Here is a 19,693-nt window from a genome sequence, read left to right as displayed (position 1 = left end):
TATTCATGTGGATAAAATTTGTCTCATAACCTGGAAACATACAATATAGCATTTGGGACCAGGACCCCTTCACAGCTTTGTCAGCCATGTTCTAGGGCAAATAAACCAGGAACATCACTGGGCATGAAACAAGTATCTGTCACACAAATACTATGTTCAAAGGGATGATATATTTTAAGATTCATTTGATTGCTTAGAAAATATTATTATTTTGTGTGGACAGAAGTACTGAATGGACTCACACGCGATACTTTGATTACAGGGTCTAATAGTAATATTGGAAAAACAATCATCTATTTATTTTCAATTTTTGACATCAATTTTGTTTAAATTGTATTTACAAATAAATGTGTTGTAAAAAATGAAAATGTTTGTTAACATTGATTTAGGGCATGTACATATGGATTAAATTTTGTCTCTAATTTTTATGTTCACGTGTTTTCTCTGTACTTCCTAAAGTAACATGGTAGATAATCGCTAGATAAAAGGCTCAAAAAGATATGATAAAAACTGTGAAAGTTAGTAGGTGGAAACAGTTAACTTGCCAAATTGCTATAGGAAATGGAATAACTTCTTTCATTAGCTGTTTAAATGTGAGGAATTGTAAAGTTAGGCTAGCAACATAGTAATACATAACATATTATTCTGGGCTATATTTTTCTAAAGCTTTAGCCGAGTACATGTATTGGCTACATCCTCTCAGAAAATTCCTTTAAAATCATGGAGTTTTCCACCCAAAATAAAACTTAACGTTAGAAAATTTATTCCCCAATCATTAACACATCTGGTTTTCAATTCGTTATTTTTTTATGGCTAGAGCCACTGTTTTAGCACAGGTTAAAACCCTTTTAAATTTGGTTAACTTCAACAATGTTAAGTCTTACATGAGCAAGTGGCCTGGTTGCTAGGTGTCTGGTTGCCACGTTGAGGTAGCGGGTGTGAGGGGACGGGGTACCCAGGGGCCCAGTTGCCATGGTAACCATGGTCATGAGGGACGTGATTCCTGTGCAACGTGTCTCTGTGGTGGCTATGCACATGGTCACGGCGACCTGCAAAACAGCATAGCAAATAAATTGATATTCATGGATACCAGTAAGCCCTTAATAAAGATTCGTTTATTAACTTTACACTAGAAAATCTGATCCTAAAGCCTCAGTGTATTGTTCGCATTTTTGTGTCAAGCAAAGTTCAGTGATTAAAATTAGCAAAAGCCAAAATACTCTGAATTGAAAAATTGTGAATCAGACTTACTCATGTTTATCTTACTGTATGGGCGGGCTTGGATTTTCTTGGTTTCAAGTGAGTTAATATCCAGTAGGGATAAAGATATATATTTTCATGGTAAAAAACACTCTTTTTATTCCAATATTTCGCCCAAATGGGCTTTCTCAAGGTTAACAAATATAAATTTACTACATCTTTTTTACTGTCTTGTACATCAATAAAGTAAATTTTTTTCAACGTCAAAAAAATAACAAGATGCGTTTGGGAAACACAATGTCCCCCTTTATGACGTTTGACTTTGAAGGATGACCTTGACCTTGTGAAAGATGACCTTGACCTTAAACTTTCACCACTCAAAATGTGCAGCTCCATGAGATACACATGCATGCCAAATATCAAGTTGCTATATTCAATATTGCAAAAGTATTCATAAAATAAGCGATTTGGGCCAGATATATTTGACCTCTGACCTTGACCTTTCACCACTCAAAATGTGCAGCTCCATGAGATGCACATGCATGCCAAATATCAAATTGCTATCTTCAATATTGCAAAAGTATTTTTAAAATAAGCGATTTGGGCCACATATTTGACCTCTGACCTTGAAGGATGACCTTGACCTTGACCTTTGCAGCTTCATGATATACACATGCATGCCAAATATCAAGTTGCTATCTTCAATATTGCAAAAGTATTCATAAAATGAGCGATTTTGGCCATATATATTTGACCTCTGACCTTGAAGGATGACCTTGACCTTTCACCACTCAAAATGTGCAGCTTCATGAGATGCACATGCATGCCAAATATGAAGTTGCTATCTTCAATATAGCAAAAGTTATTGCAAAATATTAAAGTTGGCGCAAACAGACCAACAGACAGACCAACAGACAGATCAACAGACAGGGCAAAACAATATGTCCCCCACTACTATAGTGGGGGACATAAAAATGTAGTAAATTTATATTTGTAAACCTTGATAAAGCCCATTCAAGTGATAATACATGAATTCTGGCTTGATTGGGTAATTTGCTAGTTTTGATGAACATACTATAAACCATTCTTCTCAATTTTGCTGTTTTATGGAAGTGTTTATAGATCTTACATGAAAATATTCACGCCAAACATTTTTTTAGGACTTATTTATAGCTATTTATAGCATAGAAAACGGCGTGTTTGTCGCACGTCTTCAGTGAAGATGGCACATGAAATAATTAAAGGGTGTCGGAATTTTTAATGGGATTAAATACGGAGGCACCTTTATCGGTGAGTAGAAATAATTTCCTTTTATAGTTTACCGATTTATATAGGCTATTGTGTTAAGGTGCCACCCGTATGTTTTTTTGTGATAGCCAGCAGAAATGTGTTTTTTTTAACATTGTGTATTTCATTCTTAATTTAATAGCCAAGCGAAACGGTCAAACCAAGTTATTGGATCCCAGAATCTGTTATACCATCCCAGAATGTGCTGCGCAGGTTTCAGGACATGTGCAAGAGAAGAAAGTGATAGTTTGCTTGTTTTATGCTAGTTGTGTGCGTGTGTGTAGTCAAAGTGTTGTTTTATTACCTTTTCTTTACTAGGGCACCCATTTGAGATCACTCTTTAAATGCATGAATGATTTATTTATTTGCTCAAATGATTGTTAGTTTGTAGGACATATGACATATTGTTTTGCTGTATACATGAAGTAAATGTTGTATTAGAATACATATTTTGTATGTAATGTTTGAGATGTTTTGTAGGACATATGACATATTGCTCTCTGAGATGTTGTGTAAGACATATTACTCTTTGAGATGTTGTTTAGAAAATATGACATATTACTCTGCTGTATACATGAAGTAAATGTTGTATTAGAATACATGTTTTGTATTTATTAATCATTCAGATATTGTTGTTAAATGCATAGTGTTGTAGTGACAGTACAATGTAAGAAATTAATGTTAACATATCTTTTAATTTGTAGCTTTTTATATATTATATATCAGTAATTTGCTTAAATTGCAAAAAATCATTGACTCTCCTGCGTTATTATTAGGACTCTTATAAGTTTGATTTTGACTCTTGAAAATATGGTCCCAAGAGTCCTTGACTCTTGAGATTTGAGGTCTAAGGAAAGCCCTGATCCATGTTTCAAGTTTCATGAAAAACTATGAAGAACTTTAAAAGTTATCGCAGGATCCAGAAAAGTGTGACGGACAGACTGACAGAAAGAGCGCAAACCATAGGTCCCCTCCGGTTTCACCGGTAGGGGACAATAAATAATGTCTAATTTAACATCATTAAAGATTTAACACTGTTCTGTACACTAAGGCAAAGAAACATCACTTAAGAAGGGTATGTTTATTATCAAGAAATAGGATCAATATTAGCACTTCTATTTGAATAAATACATACCAAGCATTAATTGTCTTCTTAAATTGATTATTTTTTTTTAATTAACATTTTCACTCATCTTTGTTTATTACAGGCGTTTTTAATCCGAAATTTATAAGTTTTGACACTTGGTCTGATGTGAAATGAAAGGTTAAGAGGTGTACAATTACCCTTGAAATGGTTGATTTTAATCAAAGTAAGCAGAACAGAGGGGATTCTTGTATTGAAAAGATTTTGGATGTTTGTTTCTGTAAGGGAATACACAAGACTGGATACATTGTGCGGTTTACAGAGGATTCTGTTTAGAGAGGATCCAGTTTAGGGGGTTTATGCAGAATTAACTTCTATGAAGCAAGTTTCTATAAGTCTGAACAATAAACCTTTATTCACCAACCCTTCAGTGTTTTGTCAGTAATATGCAACATAAAGAGTTGATAAAGGGACATGAAAAATAGAAGCTTTCCCATCTACACTGAACAGTTTTCTTTAGAAAAAATTCAGAAGCCAGATATACTTTCAAAGTAGATGGCGACTAAGCAATAAAACAGTTGTATTTGCACCATTTCAATTGATATTTTTGGGAAATTATCCGGCATCTAGATAGAATGTAACCGGTGAAATCTCCGGCTGCCGGTGCTTCCAGAGAACACTGAAGATATATTGAATATTTATTTGTAGTTGCTTGTAATTAGGTGGAGAATTGAGCACAACAAATTTTGCAGACAGACCGAAAAATCTACCAGAGAAAAACCAAGAGTGTGACTCAAATCTAAACCCTCCCTGCAAGGGTAAAGACATCAGGTTTTGAGTAGCTCCCCTGTTAAACAACACATGTAGTTTCCATGGCAACAACTGACAACCTACCATGCACATGCTCGGTGTGATGGCCCGGGTGTGTGTGGGCGTGACTGTGACACGGTTGTACGGGGTCTGGCCCCACCCCCGGGGGGTTGCCAATGTTACAGTGGGAACGCTCTCCACAGCTGCCTTGGTGTACGTGCTGAAGCATACAAACAAATTGCAGATTGACAAGAAACTATGCCTTATCAATAGAACGTGTTGATTATCACTGTCATTTAAATTACATATAACAGAACATGCAAAATGTATACGCTCTGATCAAAAATGTACTATGGAATTGGAATTACTGCCTACTTACAGACAGAGTCACATTTGCCTGAAATGCCAAAAGATTTATGCTGTTCTTCTTTTACCCCAGCCTTTTATGAAATAAAAAAACTTGACCCTTTTAAGTGATGATGAATTAGCATGAAATCTTTGTCCATAAGATTTTAGATACTTGTACATTTTTTCATTTTAGTTTACAATATATGGGTCTTTCCGACTCTTGTGAAAGATAAACAAACCTCAATCAACTCATTCCAAACCTACCAGAGTTAAATTTATGACCATACAGCCAAATCAAAAAACGTATTATTGTTGGCCTAACAAGCCACATTTTCAAGAAAACTCACCCTTGCACATACAGCCTCATTCACTGCTGAATAATGTTGGCAGGCAGCAGATCTGTTGGGGGCAGTCGGATCCTGTTCTCTAGGCTTAGTTTTCACAGCAACAGGTGTGGGCGGGGACCATGACGACCGGTTGGGAACCGGCTTTGCGGACTGAGAACTCGTAATCACTGGCTCGCGCTCCACACAGGTTCTTACTGGGGCTGTGTCCGAGACTTGGGGCGTAACAGTAGGTGGGTTGGCATGGTGATCAGCTCGGGTTATCCTCTGGTCTTCAAAGTCTTCTGACTCTGTAAGGTCTACCACCACAGTGGTTCTGTTAGTTGGATCAGGACGCCTTCGAATGGGTCTAAAAGAATACATCAACAACATATAACAAACTTTCAATGGCTCAAGCATCAGATACTTCTCTAAGAGCATAACTGAACAAAATGTCTATGTAGGTGTTTTACAGCAAGTTTTATCCTCTATGTTATTGGTTTAAAGCGAGGTTATTCTCTATATTATTAGTTTAGAGGGTACATTTTTGTTCATTGAATGTTTACTTCATTTCTAGCCCTGTAATATGATCTTTAAATGTGTGTTTAAATGTTTGATTAAGCCGCGTCCTGAGAAAACTGGGCTTAATGCATGTGCTTTTAGTGCGATCCGCACAGGCTAATCAGAAACAACACCTTCCACTTTTATAGTATATTCTGTTGAAAGAAAGCCACTTTTTAGCAAAAATCAAGTTAAGGCGGAAAGTGTCATCCCAAATGAGCATGTGCCGAGTTCACAGGCTAATCTGGGCAACACTTTATACACATGCATTAAGCACACTTTTTCCAGAACTAGACTTAAATGTTTCCGTACCTGTCTATTTTCACGACCTCTATATCACTGTCATCAGACGGAAGGTGGACTTCAGGCATTACCGGGGACACCGTCCCACTTTCATCACCATGGTGACCACTGTCTGCATCGCCCCCGGTGAGATCAATCTGCTCTGTTCTAGAGGGCTGATTGAACAGGCGCTGTTTTATCACAGAATTGTGAATGTCTTTCAGAGATTTCCGGCTGGCCGGAGAGGCTGATGAGGAAGCAGAGTGTCTATGGGACCCCGGGGTAACTGTCCGGGTCTCCTCAGTTGCTTCCGGCTCAAGTCCCGGATGATGATCTGGTGCGGTTCTGGCACCAATGTGTTTGGCTCGTGTGTTGATTGATCCTGCTGAGGTAGGGTGAGATCTGTGCAAGTGCTTGCAGCATCCAGTGCCGGCCCGTCCTGCATTCACATTTTCTCGGTCGCAATAGCAAGTGTCGCGGGTTTTATACCGTCTCCCTGATTCTAGCTTTATGGCCTTTGGGCGGACGACCCCGGAATGCTCATGGTTTCGGGAGCCTAAGCCATGGGCTTTATGTTGCTTGGAATACAGGCTGTCTGCGCCCTGATGTACACAACCTGAACGACACTTAGAGCACCTGGCAGCGTTACTGCAGCCCGATGCAGCCGCTGAAGAAATGTTGTTTGATAAAGTCCCTCGACTTACAGACATCGGGTCAACATCAGTGTCTGACGATTCACCAGTTTCACTCATTGTGTCCATGCTTTCCTGCGAGGAAAAGATAGGCAAAGATCTGGAGTGTGCCAGCCCGCCACTGCTTCCGATCAGACCAGAGCTGATACCAGGCTCTGCAGCACTCTCGTGACTGCTATGAAATGCTCGATCCTCCTTGTATTTGCATGAGACCCTGTCTTCCATGGGCACCGGCGAAGTCCCCCCCTCACAAAACCCCTGCCCCCGTGGGATACCAGTCTCAGCATTGACGGCACATGGCTGCTCTCTTGGCCTCACACTGCATGTGCAGACCTCCCCACTGTTCTGCTTCCGTTTTCCACGCTGTCGAGATTTGGGCAGATTGAACAATGCATAAGGGTTAGCAGAGTCATACAGGTGTTCATCAGCATGCTCACTCCATGCCTCCCTGGGTGTCTCACCCCAAGCCACACGAGGGGTACCGAATGACTCATAGGGGAAGTGTGGGTTACGCCGCACATGCCCGTGTCCGTGAATGCTGCAAACCCGCCCCTCCCCGTGAACATGTGGCCGGCGCTGTGGCATGGAACAGAGATACTCTTCTCCATCGCTTTCAGAAGAATACATATCAACATCTGGCCACGTTTCCACCATATTACCGGTTCCCATTCTGCTTGGCCCTGCACTCGGGCTGTACAAGGGTTGCCTGGAACCATCCTGGTCGGGACTCAGCTGAGACAGGTGGCTCATGTAGGTGCGAAAGTTGGTTGCCATGTCAACCGGTTCCTCTAGGTAGGCCCCTGCAGGTCTTGATGGGAGGAGGTTGGGTACCTCGGTTGCCACTGTGTCATCACAGTAAGTCACAGGGCCTTGCACCATTGGGGAAAAACCTGAGGTATAAGTAAACATACACATTTTGGCTGATGTTCAGGAGTGGGATTATACAAATGGGAAGAAAACAGCCTTCATCTCTTTCTGAAATGCCCTTTTATCACTTACTGAAATATCCAACATCCCTCACTGAAATACCTTTATAAAAACCATACACCTCCTTCTGGGTTCTCCAAAAACAGTCCCCATTTGCAGATATATTAAGGTTAAGAATCATGTGTGCATTAACTAACACTGATTTTAGAGCCAATTTTTACTTTTCAATTGCAATCAACAAAATAACTTAAACAATAATAATAATGAATATATATCTTACTAGTATGTGTGATGGGGTGATTGTTAGTTTCCATGACAACCGGTGATGGGGAGACCCAGACCTGACCAGTTACAGCCGAGGCACTGTCCAGGTCTGAAAACAGTCAAAAGCAACACACTGCCATAGTTTAAACATGCACATGCCTGTTAGCCTAGTGGAGACTAAATTTGAATCATGTTTTCTGATTATTGAAAGCTTAATATGTGGGATCTGTCTATTTAGATATTGTTGATTCAATATAGGGGAATTTACAATGGACATAATTGTTAAAAGCATCTGGTGTAATTTATGGCAAACAGTTTGTATTAAGCCTTCCATAGCATATTTTACCACAATATCTTTGTTTTCGCCTCTAAAAAATTGAAATAAGGAGAGCTCAAATGTATAAATAGCAATAGCCACAGCTATTGCAAATAATTTAATTACATTTCAATGTCTCACGTTTTATTTAATTCCCATACAAAACCCATTATTCCCAGTGTGCCAGAAATAATGCAAATGTTGGGATTTAATTACCTTTCTATAATACTTGAATAACAATATTTGTTTGATTCAAACAATGTTAAAGTGCAAGGGTTTCGCTGTCTATCGCCACTGGCGCTAAATTTCAGTGCAAGGAAACAAATCATGGTTCTAAACAAAATCTGATGGTCCAAAGGTCAAGGTTAGAGTCAAAGGGAAGCCTCGCTGGACTGAGACCGGTTTATGCAACCACACTTGATTGACAGTCCATTACTTTAACAACTGAGATAGCCCGGCCTCTTATGAGCCTAGTTCTGGGTGGGCTATGCTTCATGTATGTGAATAAAGTGTTGTCAATGCAATCCTTATAGGCTTATCATGCTTTCACACTTTTGGCTTTTATTTAATTTTCATTTAAAGGAAGCCTCTTCTTAACTAAGGGTGTTATCCCTGATGAGCCTGTGTGGACTGCAAAGGCTAATTTTGGGATGAAACTTCACACACATGCCTTAAGCCCAGTTTTCTCAGAGTGTAAGTGGCCATAATTGAATACTGTCGCACACCTGCAAGAGATCCCTGCACCACGGCCTCTGCACACACTTCCAGGAGCTGTGGGCTGGTAGGGGCCAACTCCCTAGACTCAGTGGCAATGTGGGTCAAGGGGGTCCCGGACACACCTTCACCAGCCTCAGTCTTCCGCTCTGTCAGCTCAGGTTGCCATGGTACTACATTGTCACCTGCAACCGACATCAACTCCCGGTCCATTATGGTGGTGGTAACCTTAACTCACTGAAATGTAAAAAATAACTAACTTTTTCGCCAAATTGTATAGTATGTATGTTTAAATTGGGATTTTTATTTTCTATTGTCATTTCTGTCTAGAGAGAAGAGTAAATTGGTTCCAGGTGAGATCTGGGGTCGTATTCCAGAAGCATCTTAAGTAAAATTTTATTCTTATCCTTAAATTGGGAAATTTTCTTAAGTGTTTCATTTCATATTGCAATAGATTGGCATCACGATATACATTTAAATAACATCATTAGGCCAATGTTATTTAAGGAATACCAAAAAAACATGTGTTTCCTTATTTATTAATGAAATACAAAAGATTGTAATTTTGAACTTAAGTGAAATTATTTAAGAAATGACTTAAGATGTTTCTGGAATACCACCCCAGCTCCCTAATGCTATGTTTACCCATGTACAATAAACATAAAGTATTTGTTAAAAATTGTTATAAAAGTATGCTTTTCTACATCTAACTTAGTTGAACATGTGAACTTTTCTATAAGTATTTGTTTTTACAGATAGTCATACCTTTAAAAAATGTCATAAAATGAAATAACTAACAAAACTGTAATTTGTGGAATAGTTAAAATTCATAAAAAAAGAAGAAAAGATGGAATATAATCATGCACATTCTCTAGGGTTCCAACCAGGTTCCATTAGACGCAAAAACTATATAATAATACGTGTATATATAAGAACCTACGCTCTTTTGTTTAGCAAGACTTTGTCTGCTATGATGAAGTCACTGAACTTACGTGTATTACGTAACAGACATCATAAACATATCTTGATAACAACTTTACTTGTAACATTGAATTGTGGACAACAACACAATTGGCAATTATTTATTACAATTTATTTATTTACTTATTATTAAGTATTTATTGACATGTGCATGCAACAATACGCTTTTTGTTTAATTATTCTTACACATGTTTTTAAGTTAATGGAAATTAATTAAATTGTTAGAATAATAATTATTATTACTTTATATTGCTTAATTAATAATTTTGCTAAGTTATTCAGTACAACTTTTGATTCTGAGATTATAAGTGCGATTAATTTATTTACAGTAGGCCATCTGCATAAATATGGTTTGAAGAATTTTGTTCTGAGTTCCTTGTATTTTGGGCAAACTAACAAAAAGTGATATTCTGATTCTACCGCGTTCATATTGCAATAATTGCAAAGCCTTTCATTTTGCGGAGTATTTGAATATTGCCCAGTTTCTATAGCAAGCTGGTGTGATGACGTTCGCAATTGAGCAAGTGATCGTTTAAGGTAATTTTCCTTGACTATGTCTAGGTATTTTTCATGGGTAAATGTATGTTTAAATTTTGAATAAGTTGATAGTTTCGGTTATTTATTTATGTCACAGTTCCATTTTTGAAAGTATTGGTCATATATCCTTTGTCTTACAAGAGATAAACAGTTGTCATCGATTTCCTCAGAAATCCATATTGAACTCACACCATGTTCATTTAATATTGATTTTATTTGTGTAGCTAAAATTTATTTTTGTATGTTTTGTTATTCAAATCATCTGTTTTAAGTAGATAATATATCTTTTTTACAGGACTGCTTCCTGGCAAAGTTATAATTTTTTTCCAATATTTTATCATAATATATTTACGGTGGACTGATAATGGCACTCTTCCCAATTCTCCGTAGAGCGCTGCTGTAGTAGTCGATTTTTTTACTCCTAAAATATATCTTAGAAATTTGGTATGTATAAATTCAACATCAGTGCCCGGGTTTGAGCCCCATATTTCAGCGCAGTAATATAGTATAGGTCCAACTAATATGTCGAAAAGTTTAACTTTTTGGGATACTGAAAATTCAAATTGTTCAAATATTTGGACCAGTTTATGTAAAGAGAACAAGGCGTGTTGTGCAATTATTTTTTGTGTCCTGGAGAAATTCCCATTCTTAAATAGAACTACACTGAGATATTTAAAGGAATCAACAAAATCTATCTTTGTGTTAAAAAAAGATAGATCAATACTATGTGACCTTCTGTTTTCGAATACCATTGATTTTGTCTTGAAGACATTTATTTTTAAGCCCCATAGGTTACAATAATTAGCCCCATAGGTTACAATAATTCTCGACTTCGTTTAACAAAAGTTGTAGACATTCTGGTGATTTGGCAAACAATATCATGTCATCAGCGTATAATATTAGAAATAGCCTAATATTTTCTAAGGTTATAATTCCGGGTCTGTCTGAAGTTATATTGTCAATCAAATCATTGAGAAAAAACATTGCTAATAAAGGAGAGCTCGGGTCTCCTTGTTTCACGCCGGTGTTATAACTAAAGGAGGGGGAAAACTCTGCATTAAATTTTACACATAGCTTGACCGTATTGTACATAGCTTTTAGGGACTCGATAAAATGATTACTCACTTTTTCCTTCATCAATTTGTGCCACAAGAACTCATGGTCTATGCGGTCAAAAAATTGTTGGTAATCTATGAAAATGCAATACAGTTTTCTTTTTCACTCAAAATCTTTGTTATAATTGATTGCAAAATAAAAATACAGTCGGATATTGATTTTCCTTTTTGTAATCCAAATCAATTTGGAGTAATTTTTTTATTGAAATTTGACCAATTTTTTTTAACCTATTCAATAGTATTTGGAAATTAATTTTTGCAATGATGTTGGTAAGTGTTATTCCTCTATAATTTTTTGCCTTGTTTGCATCCCCTTGTTTATATATCTGTGTGATTATTCCCTTTCCCCATTCCTGTGGATATTCATGCGTTTTGAATACTCGATTGTAAATATGTTTAAGAAATGGAATGATTATATCGGCAGTGTGTTTAAATAGCTCTGATTGATGCTGATCAGGGCCGGGGCTTTTATTGTTATTTTCCTGATTAATAGCTATTTTTATTTCAATCTCAGAAATATCAGAATCTAATAAGTGATCGCTTATGGTTGAACTCGATACGTCACTTATGGGAGTGTGATTTTCATTTATATAATTGAACAATGTTTTGAAATGTTGAAACAAATCATTTGCATGTAAAGATTTCGTATCAAGGTCTCCTTTCTTGTTTTTACTTTTGAGTGTTTTCCAAAATTTACGTGGGTTTAATTATGCCATTTTATCCAAGCGCTGTCCTTCTTTATACCTGTAAGCAAGCAATGCTTTTTTCTTACTTTTATTATATTTTGTTCTTGCTTTGATAAACAAGATCCTATTTTCCGTTGATTTGATACGGTTATAATTATTCATTTTTGTTTTAAAGTAATTTTTGTCCTTGGCAGATTGTTTGTTAAACCATGGTTTGTTAGTTTTGCGGGATTTGTTACAACTAGTTTAAGGCATCTTTTTGTATTTGCCGAACACGAACATTGCTATAGATGATATAGTTTGTGTGAATTTGTTCGTAATATCTGACATATCACCGTTGCTCGCCGGTGAGATGACCGGTTGCAAAGGTTCTAATTTGAGGGATAACTCTTGTCGGAACCAATCAACCTAATCGATGTCGAAGGCAATATATGGATCGTTCCACTTGTGTGTGGGTGGTTCAATGTATGTTTTTTCTATAAGGCCTTTCATAGTAAACGATAAACAAGCATGGTCTGAAAATTCATTATGTTCATTAATTAAAAAGTTTTCGATCAGCTGAAACGTTTCATATTTTAGTAAAAGATAGTCAACTACACTTGCACCACTAGAGTTACAAAAAGTGAACTCTCCTGTTTTATTGTTACCTAAGCGCCCATTGGCTATTACAAATCCAGTAGCATGACATAACTGTAACAATTGTTTACCATACGCATCAATGACTGGGTCTTTACTACTACGCCGTTGGATACTATTATGTTTACAAACAAATGGCTGGTTCTCATCTAGATATTTGTCAAACAAAATATAGTCGCATTCATTAGATGTTCTACTGTTCATGTCGCCGGTGATAAATACATGTCCTAAATAATCATACTTTATAATTGAATATTCTAAATATTCAAAAAAATCGAAGTCATCGGTTTCTGCTCGAAAACATTTTCCTACATTTGGTGACCTATATACATGAGAAAATATACATCAGTGTTGTGAGAAAAAACATTTTTATCTAATTTTATCCAGAGCAATCCATTTATAAATTATATTTTTTTCAACAATATGAATGTTATCTTAAAGATAGTTTTTAACATACATGCCCGACGTCCCAATCTCCGCGGGACAGTCTTGCTTTTGGGCTCCTTGTCCCGGCATCCCGATATGAGACAATTTGTCCTGACATTCGTTAAAAATGATGTAAGGTCTATAAGTTCCCAATAAAATTCGCTTTTCAAGCTCTTTCTGGCTAAAACTTATCATCGCTTATCCCTTTATTGCCCCCAATTTACAACCCACTTCTACTACAAGTGCACCAGTGTTGTTTTTGACACCTTATCAGCGATTTATTGGCAACTTATTGATTTAATCAGCATTCACACCATGGTGTTTTAATGATAGGAGTCGCTAATTGCTATCCAAATATGTATCGTACAGAAATAAACGCCGCCTGCGTTTGTATTTCATGGCCCAATCAAGTACAACAATAATATTATCCTGTGTATTATACAACCAAAAGTTATAAAACCTGTCAAAACACCGATTTTGTACATCAAACAAATTGAATGTCCAATACACATTGTTTCTCAAAAATTACCTTTCGTTTTCGACGGATTTTCAAAAAATAGTTTGTACATATTGCATCAATCTAAATTTAGAGTTAATTTACGATTGGTTGAATAAGAATAGTGCTCGATGCGCTCACATCCTGTCACACGATTCACATAGGTTCAAGGGGATATCCCTGCACCAATTGGATGTCAAATCGAGGCAAATGGGGACACCCAACATTTCAGTTCATGGAGTGTGTTTACTTCTGGAAAATGGAGAATGTATGCGTTCATGAAATTCTGGGCACACATTAAGAGTTTTTGTAAGTAATATAATGATTACTGACTAAAGAAAAGGTGAAATGATTGATCGTTTTAGGTATCCCGCTTTTTGGTCAAATGTCCAGACAATTTTTAAGGAAAGTCCCGATTTGGACCTGAAAAATTCTGGCATGTATGTTTTTTCACAATGGTTCAAGTAATGTTATGATATGGGAATTCATTGTTCTACTTTTAGTTTTCATTGAGCAAATTTTTATGTTTATCAGAGTAACAGCCTCACATTGTGCGAATTCTTAGCAGTTTTTGTGTTCATAAATATGTTTGCTTCATAACAATCTAGCTGAAAAGGCATGCAAACAAATTGGAAACATACAAATTGCATTTCTCAGTTGTTTGTTTTCACTAGGCGATATGTTTCGATCGCCATTGTTCTTGTCTCAGACTGGTCCGGTTTTGCTACACCAAACAAAGAAGACAAACCAGTCCGCTAAGTAGTGGGGGCTGTTGTCGACATTCATAAACGATGACTTGAATGTTATTTCTAATATTTTCGTGTGTCGGAAGTATAACGTGTGAAAAATGACCAATTGTAAATTCCATGTGCATTTAATAAGCTAAATATTTGCACTTACCAACACATTATCTAGAAAGCTGGTATAATGCATAACCGACCCTCTCACATTTTAATAGAATAATGTCAAATGAAAAATACTCAGCAATATTGAAAGCCATAATGGTGAGAGAATTGTAAGAGAGAGCTTTACTCCGACATTCCTCTTTAAAAATGCATACTTCTTGGAAATAATATTTATACATTTAATCAGTTTTTCAAAGCAACTCACCGGTATCTCGAATTTAATTACCAAACAAACAATATTTGTTTATTTTGAATTATATATGTAGTGTTTTATATTGGCATGGTCAAAAACGTTGATTGATAATCATGGTATGCTTTGTCTACAGATATTTTATTATTTTTTCCAATAACAAAACGATGTTTCAATGCCTTAAAATATATCGTTACATTTCATGTCTAAAAATACTGCCCGCATGCAGCGGATCAACCATGGACGAGTGAATTCGGCGGTCATTGCGCGGGATCAACGCTTTGTATCATTATTATTATTATATTTGCAAAAAGAGCGCAACCGACGAGTTTGTCAAAATCTTGAACCCGGAAAATACCACTACGTAAACAATCATGCTTTCGCTGTTTAATGCACTTAATACGTCGTGTGAATAAGCTGAGAATTGCTCTTAATATTATATGGCATATGCCCTGTCTATCAAGAGATCAAGTGTATACGTCTCCTTTATCTGTTGAATTTGCCTGTTGTATGTTGCCCCCTTTTTAGTTCTGGTAAGTGGGTACAGTTAGGCGGGGAACTAAGTCACTTGAAAAAGTTTAAAACATGTATTGCTGGGATTTCGAGTTGAATGGACGTGTTGTGAACTTGATAAGGTACATATCAATTTATTGCACTGTTTACTTTGCAATTGATCCATCTCTGATTATTACATAGTAAAAACAGTTTTCAAGAGCTTAAACGTGAAAGTTGACATAATTGTGTGTGTTGTGTCTTTGGTTTCTCTCTTGCCAATTATTGGAGTAAATTTTATTAATGTGTTATTATGTATACAGTTTCTTAATCTTTGTTCCTCACGTTGCCATGGTGGATTGCATTTGTTAAGTCAAGCTAAAGACGTACCTTAATCAATAATACATTGTCAGATTATCCTAAAATTTGAGGCTAACTCGGATGAAGGCGGGGCGATTAAAACCAATAAAAGAAATCGATTGAAATACAATAAAAATAAAAAGTGTACATGTATAGACACAAATAACATGCTTTTATTAAAGCATTTACCGGTAGAGTAATTATCATCATATTGTGCATCTTGGCCTCATGAAATGGCATACAACAAGTAAACGGGATAGCTACGCCTCTGTACATTAAATACTAGTATTGTATTGCAGGATCAAGATAAAACTGGTCAGCGTTGTAACGGAATGTGTCTGTAATGGTGAAGACCATCACACACATTTTTGCCATTTATTACAATCTTATTTGGATGGAATTACGGATTTAGGACAGTGGTGAAATAAGCGACGGCACCAGCACATATAGTCTAGTTAAAAGGTTAATAACTATCTGAAGCCTAGCGAAAAGGTAAACACATACTTAAGTAGAGGGACAACGTCATAAAATAAAGTGAAAACTGTTAAAGACCTAAGTCGAAAAACCCGCACTTGAGTCGATTTTTCCCTTGAGACGGTCTTTTCGTTCTTTGACGTTTGTAAAGATAGGTGAAGTTTTTACATGATTTGAGACTTTGTTACACACATTTAACCATTGGTACTCAAGTTTTGTCGCTTTGAGTATCGCGCAAAATATCGTGTCTCGCGTTCAAAGGGCGACACACAAAACACGAAGCGACACACGATATTTTGCGTGACACACGAAGCGACACACGATATTTTGAGCGATACTCAAAGCGGCACACGATATTTTGCGCTATACACGAAGCGACAAACGATATTTGATGCGATACACGAAGCGACACGCGATATTTACCACGATATTTCGCCTGTTGTGCTACCTACACAAGGGCGATATTTCGTGGTTCATTCTCGCGCGTCGCTTCTTGTATCGCGCAAAATATCGTGTGTCGCTTCGTGTGTCACGCAAAATATCGTGTATCGCTTTGAGTATCGCGCAAAATATAATGTGTCGCTTCGTGTGTCGCGCAAAATATCGTATATCGCTTCGTGTGTCTTGTGTCGCCCTTGATGAAAGAAGATAGCACTATCCGGATTCCGTAACATATTCATTCCAAAGATCACTTAAAGTGATATTATGGGCATTTTTCACTGTTAAATTGAGCTGAAAAGAATTAACAGGTCAAAAGAGATAGTTAAAATGTGGTTACAGACCAATTATCTGCAACTCATCTTGCTACCAGTTGTTTATAAAATATATTTTATATTCGATATTTTACGTGACTGGTGAGTCCTGTAAGCCGGAATGATCCGTAAAACAAAATTGTGTCTCTGTGTCGTATGAACGAATCTGCAATAAAACTAAATTTAGTATCACATCGTACATGCATGATCAGTTGTCAAACGAAAGTACGGTTGATATTCCAATGCAGTATTTTTCTCTTTCCGTGATATTGTTTTAGTATGTTGATGCTGCATTTATAAATATAAGTGTATATGAAGTGAAAACACCAAAAATAAACAACGGTTGCTATAGACACCTATGAACTGTTAGATGCCCATAATATCACTTTAACTCACAAACAGCACGAAGAACAGAATGTTTCATCTGTGTACCGGTAATTCCATTTTGTTCTGGATCATCCACGTGCTATAAATGGTACAGACTTTGTTATGTTAGAATGGACCCTTTAAAAGTGACCATAACATTTACAGTCTTTAACACAATCTTATTTTAGTCGATATGTTTTGCAATTACCAAGTAATTATTTTAGAATTTAACAAAGGACTGTAAATTGTACTGTTTGAATTTTCTAAATCTAGGAAAATGGATGACACAAATAGTGATAGGGAAGAATATGAGTGGCTTTGACAGGGGAATGCGTTTGACTTATGGGCGAGTTCATTAGGTATGGATTATCAACTATTTTTGAATGAAATAAGTTTGGAACCAAACAGTTATTCAAGAAATAGAGTCATTAAGATATGACACAAAGGAGCAAATGACGCAAAGCATCACAGAGGCGCCTTTTAATAGTTCATATTGTGACACAAGTACAACAATGCCAGGGCTGTTTGTATCTATAAAAAGTTATTCAATCACAATAATTAATCACTTATGTAAGTAGAGCTAGTTTGAATTAATCGTGAACACTATAATTTACGAATAAACATTCATCATATCATGTTTTTTTATGATATAAGAAAGAGCGCTTGATGTGTTTGCATTTAAGCTTGTCATTCAAACAATGTCCCTAAAGAAGTTATCACCATTAAGGCCAGAATAAAAAATAAATTGCGCTGTCCTCAACCAGCTTTGGTACACTTCCAATGCAAACAATCTTTCTTTGTCTTCAGCAAATCTAGATTATTCCGATTTCATTAAACATATGACAAACTGGAACGACCAAGAGCTCAGAACTGCACGGATTTTTTTATGGGTTATTATTTTAATTTATTGTTTTAACAAAATGTCAAACTGGAAAATAAAATGGATTTAAACTACTTTTGTAAAAATTGAATTTTTTTTTTATAACTGATAACAAGAAAGTATCGTTATACTTAGATGTTAGCCAGTTTAATCATAAGAGTTTAATAACTATTTATCTTTAATATTGTAAATCTTTCTGTTTAACATTTAAAGTATTTGCACAGCCACAGTAAACGCTGCTAAAGAAACCAAAATGTACATGCAACATGTGCTCCACAAATATCTGTGATATCCTTAAGGGACGCAACACCATTGTCTCTCTAGACTAACGAACGCCAAGAGTTATCCGTTACATTAAAGGTGCCTTTTCACAGATTTTGGCATTTTTTAACTTATTCATTAAATGCTTTATATCGATAAATGTAAACATTGGATCGTAAAAGCTCCAGTAAAAAATCAAGAATAAAATTAAAAAAAGGAAAAGAACATTGCCCGGACCAGGTTTCGAACCAGTGACCCCTGGAGTCCTGCCAGAGTCCTGAAGTAAAAACGCTTTAGCCAACTGAGCTATTCCGCCGAGTACACTTGGTAGACGTATTTTATACCTTATATAAGCAATCTTCGTAGTTTCACAAAACTTAACGACAAAAACAGAACTCTCCAAATTATTCAATCGTTTCGCGTTGCAACGCTTTATAATTTTTAGGTTTTAAAATCGTCAAATGATGCATATAATGGCTATATTAGACCATGGTAAATGTTCAGTATTACTGTTTCCTCACAAATATCATAACTAAAACGAAAATTTGCGAATCTGAAACAACTTTTTTCAATTTTGTCAATTTACCAAAGCGTGAAAAGATCCCTTTAAAAGTCGAGCTATATTCACGAAAATTTATTATACGTACTATACGACAATGTTGGAAGCAACATCATTAGAACGAGTAATTGCATATTACCATTGTCGGGGCATTAATTTTTTATGAGAACAAAGACAACTGATTATTACAACTGTTAGACATGTATAAATCACAATCACCTCTTTAACCCATTTATGCATAGTGGACTCTCCCATCCTTCTAAATTGGATCAATTTATTTGCAAAATTAGGAATGTCTAGTATATTTATTTCTATATTTATAATATTTCTTACAGAAATTCCTTTAAGCAAACAGCGCAGACCCTGATGAGACGCCGCATCATGCGGCGTCTCATCTGGGTCTACGCTGTATGCCAAGGCCTTTTTTTTCTAGACGCTAGGCATAAATGGGTTAAAGAATAAAATATGTATGTAAAGGATAATCCATTTGCATAATGGACAAAAGATGATTATTGTTTCATTGTAAAGTTAAATTTCAACGGTTAATTACAATTGATCATTGTCATGTAGTTCGCTGTTTAAATGGCTTCGTAAATTGTTTTAGGGTTGATTAAAAAAAACTCTTACACTTTCTATCGTTCAGGAAAATACATGTTTAACGTTGATGATGGCTGTTCGCGTTAATGTTATTTACGTAAACATTATTGTCAACAAGAAATAGCGTCCAAAGATAAATTGAATTTGTATTTTATAAACAGGTCCAGGTTAC

The 19,693-nt window shown here is 36.2% G+C and overlaps 1 protein-coding gene across 1 annotated transcript in view; it reads right to left on the bottom strand.

Moving 5' to 3' along the window:
* LOC127867568 (E3 ubiquitin-protein ligase arkadia-A-like) overlaps positions 1-14,409 on the bottom strand; it is a 30,764-nt gene extending 16,355 nt beyond the window's left edge. Inside the window, exons 1-7 of the mRNA XM_052408840.1 lie at positions 14,327-14,409; positions 8,820-9,045; positions 7,795-7,887; positions 5,926-7,477; positions 5,077-5,422; positions 4,466-4,601; positions 885-1,049 (exon numbers count right to left, since the gene is read on the bottom strand). Of these exons, the coding sequence (XP_052264800.1) occupies positions 885-1,049; positions 4,466-4,601; positions 5,077-5,422; positions 5,926-7,477; positions 7,795-7,887; positions 8,820-9,021 (2,494 nt within the window). The 5' untranslated portion in view covers positions 9,022-9,045; positions 14,327-14,409. The remainder of the gene's footprint in view (positions 1-884; positions 1,050-4,465; positions 4,602-5,076; positions 5,423-5,925; positions 7,478-7,794; positions 7,888-8,819; positions 9,046-14,326) is intronic.
* Between the last annotated feature and the right edge of the window lie 5,284 nt (positions 14,410-19,693).

Source organism: Dreissena polymorpha, chromosome 2 (genome assembly GCF_020536995.1).
Source record: "Dreissena polymorpha isolate Duluth1 chromosome 2, UMN_Dpol_1.0, whole genome shotgun sequence".
Lineage (NCBI taxonomy): Eukaryota > Metazoa > Mollusca > Bivalvia > Myida > Dreissenidae > Dreissena > Dreissena polymorpha.
The sequence above is the reverse complement of the archived record's forward strand: the minus strand, read 5'-3'. Positions and strand labels throughout refer to the sequence as shown.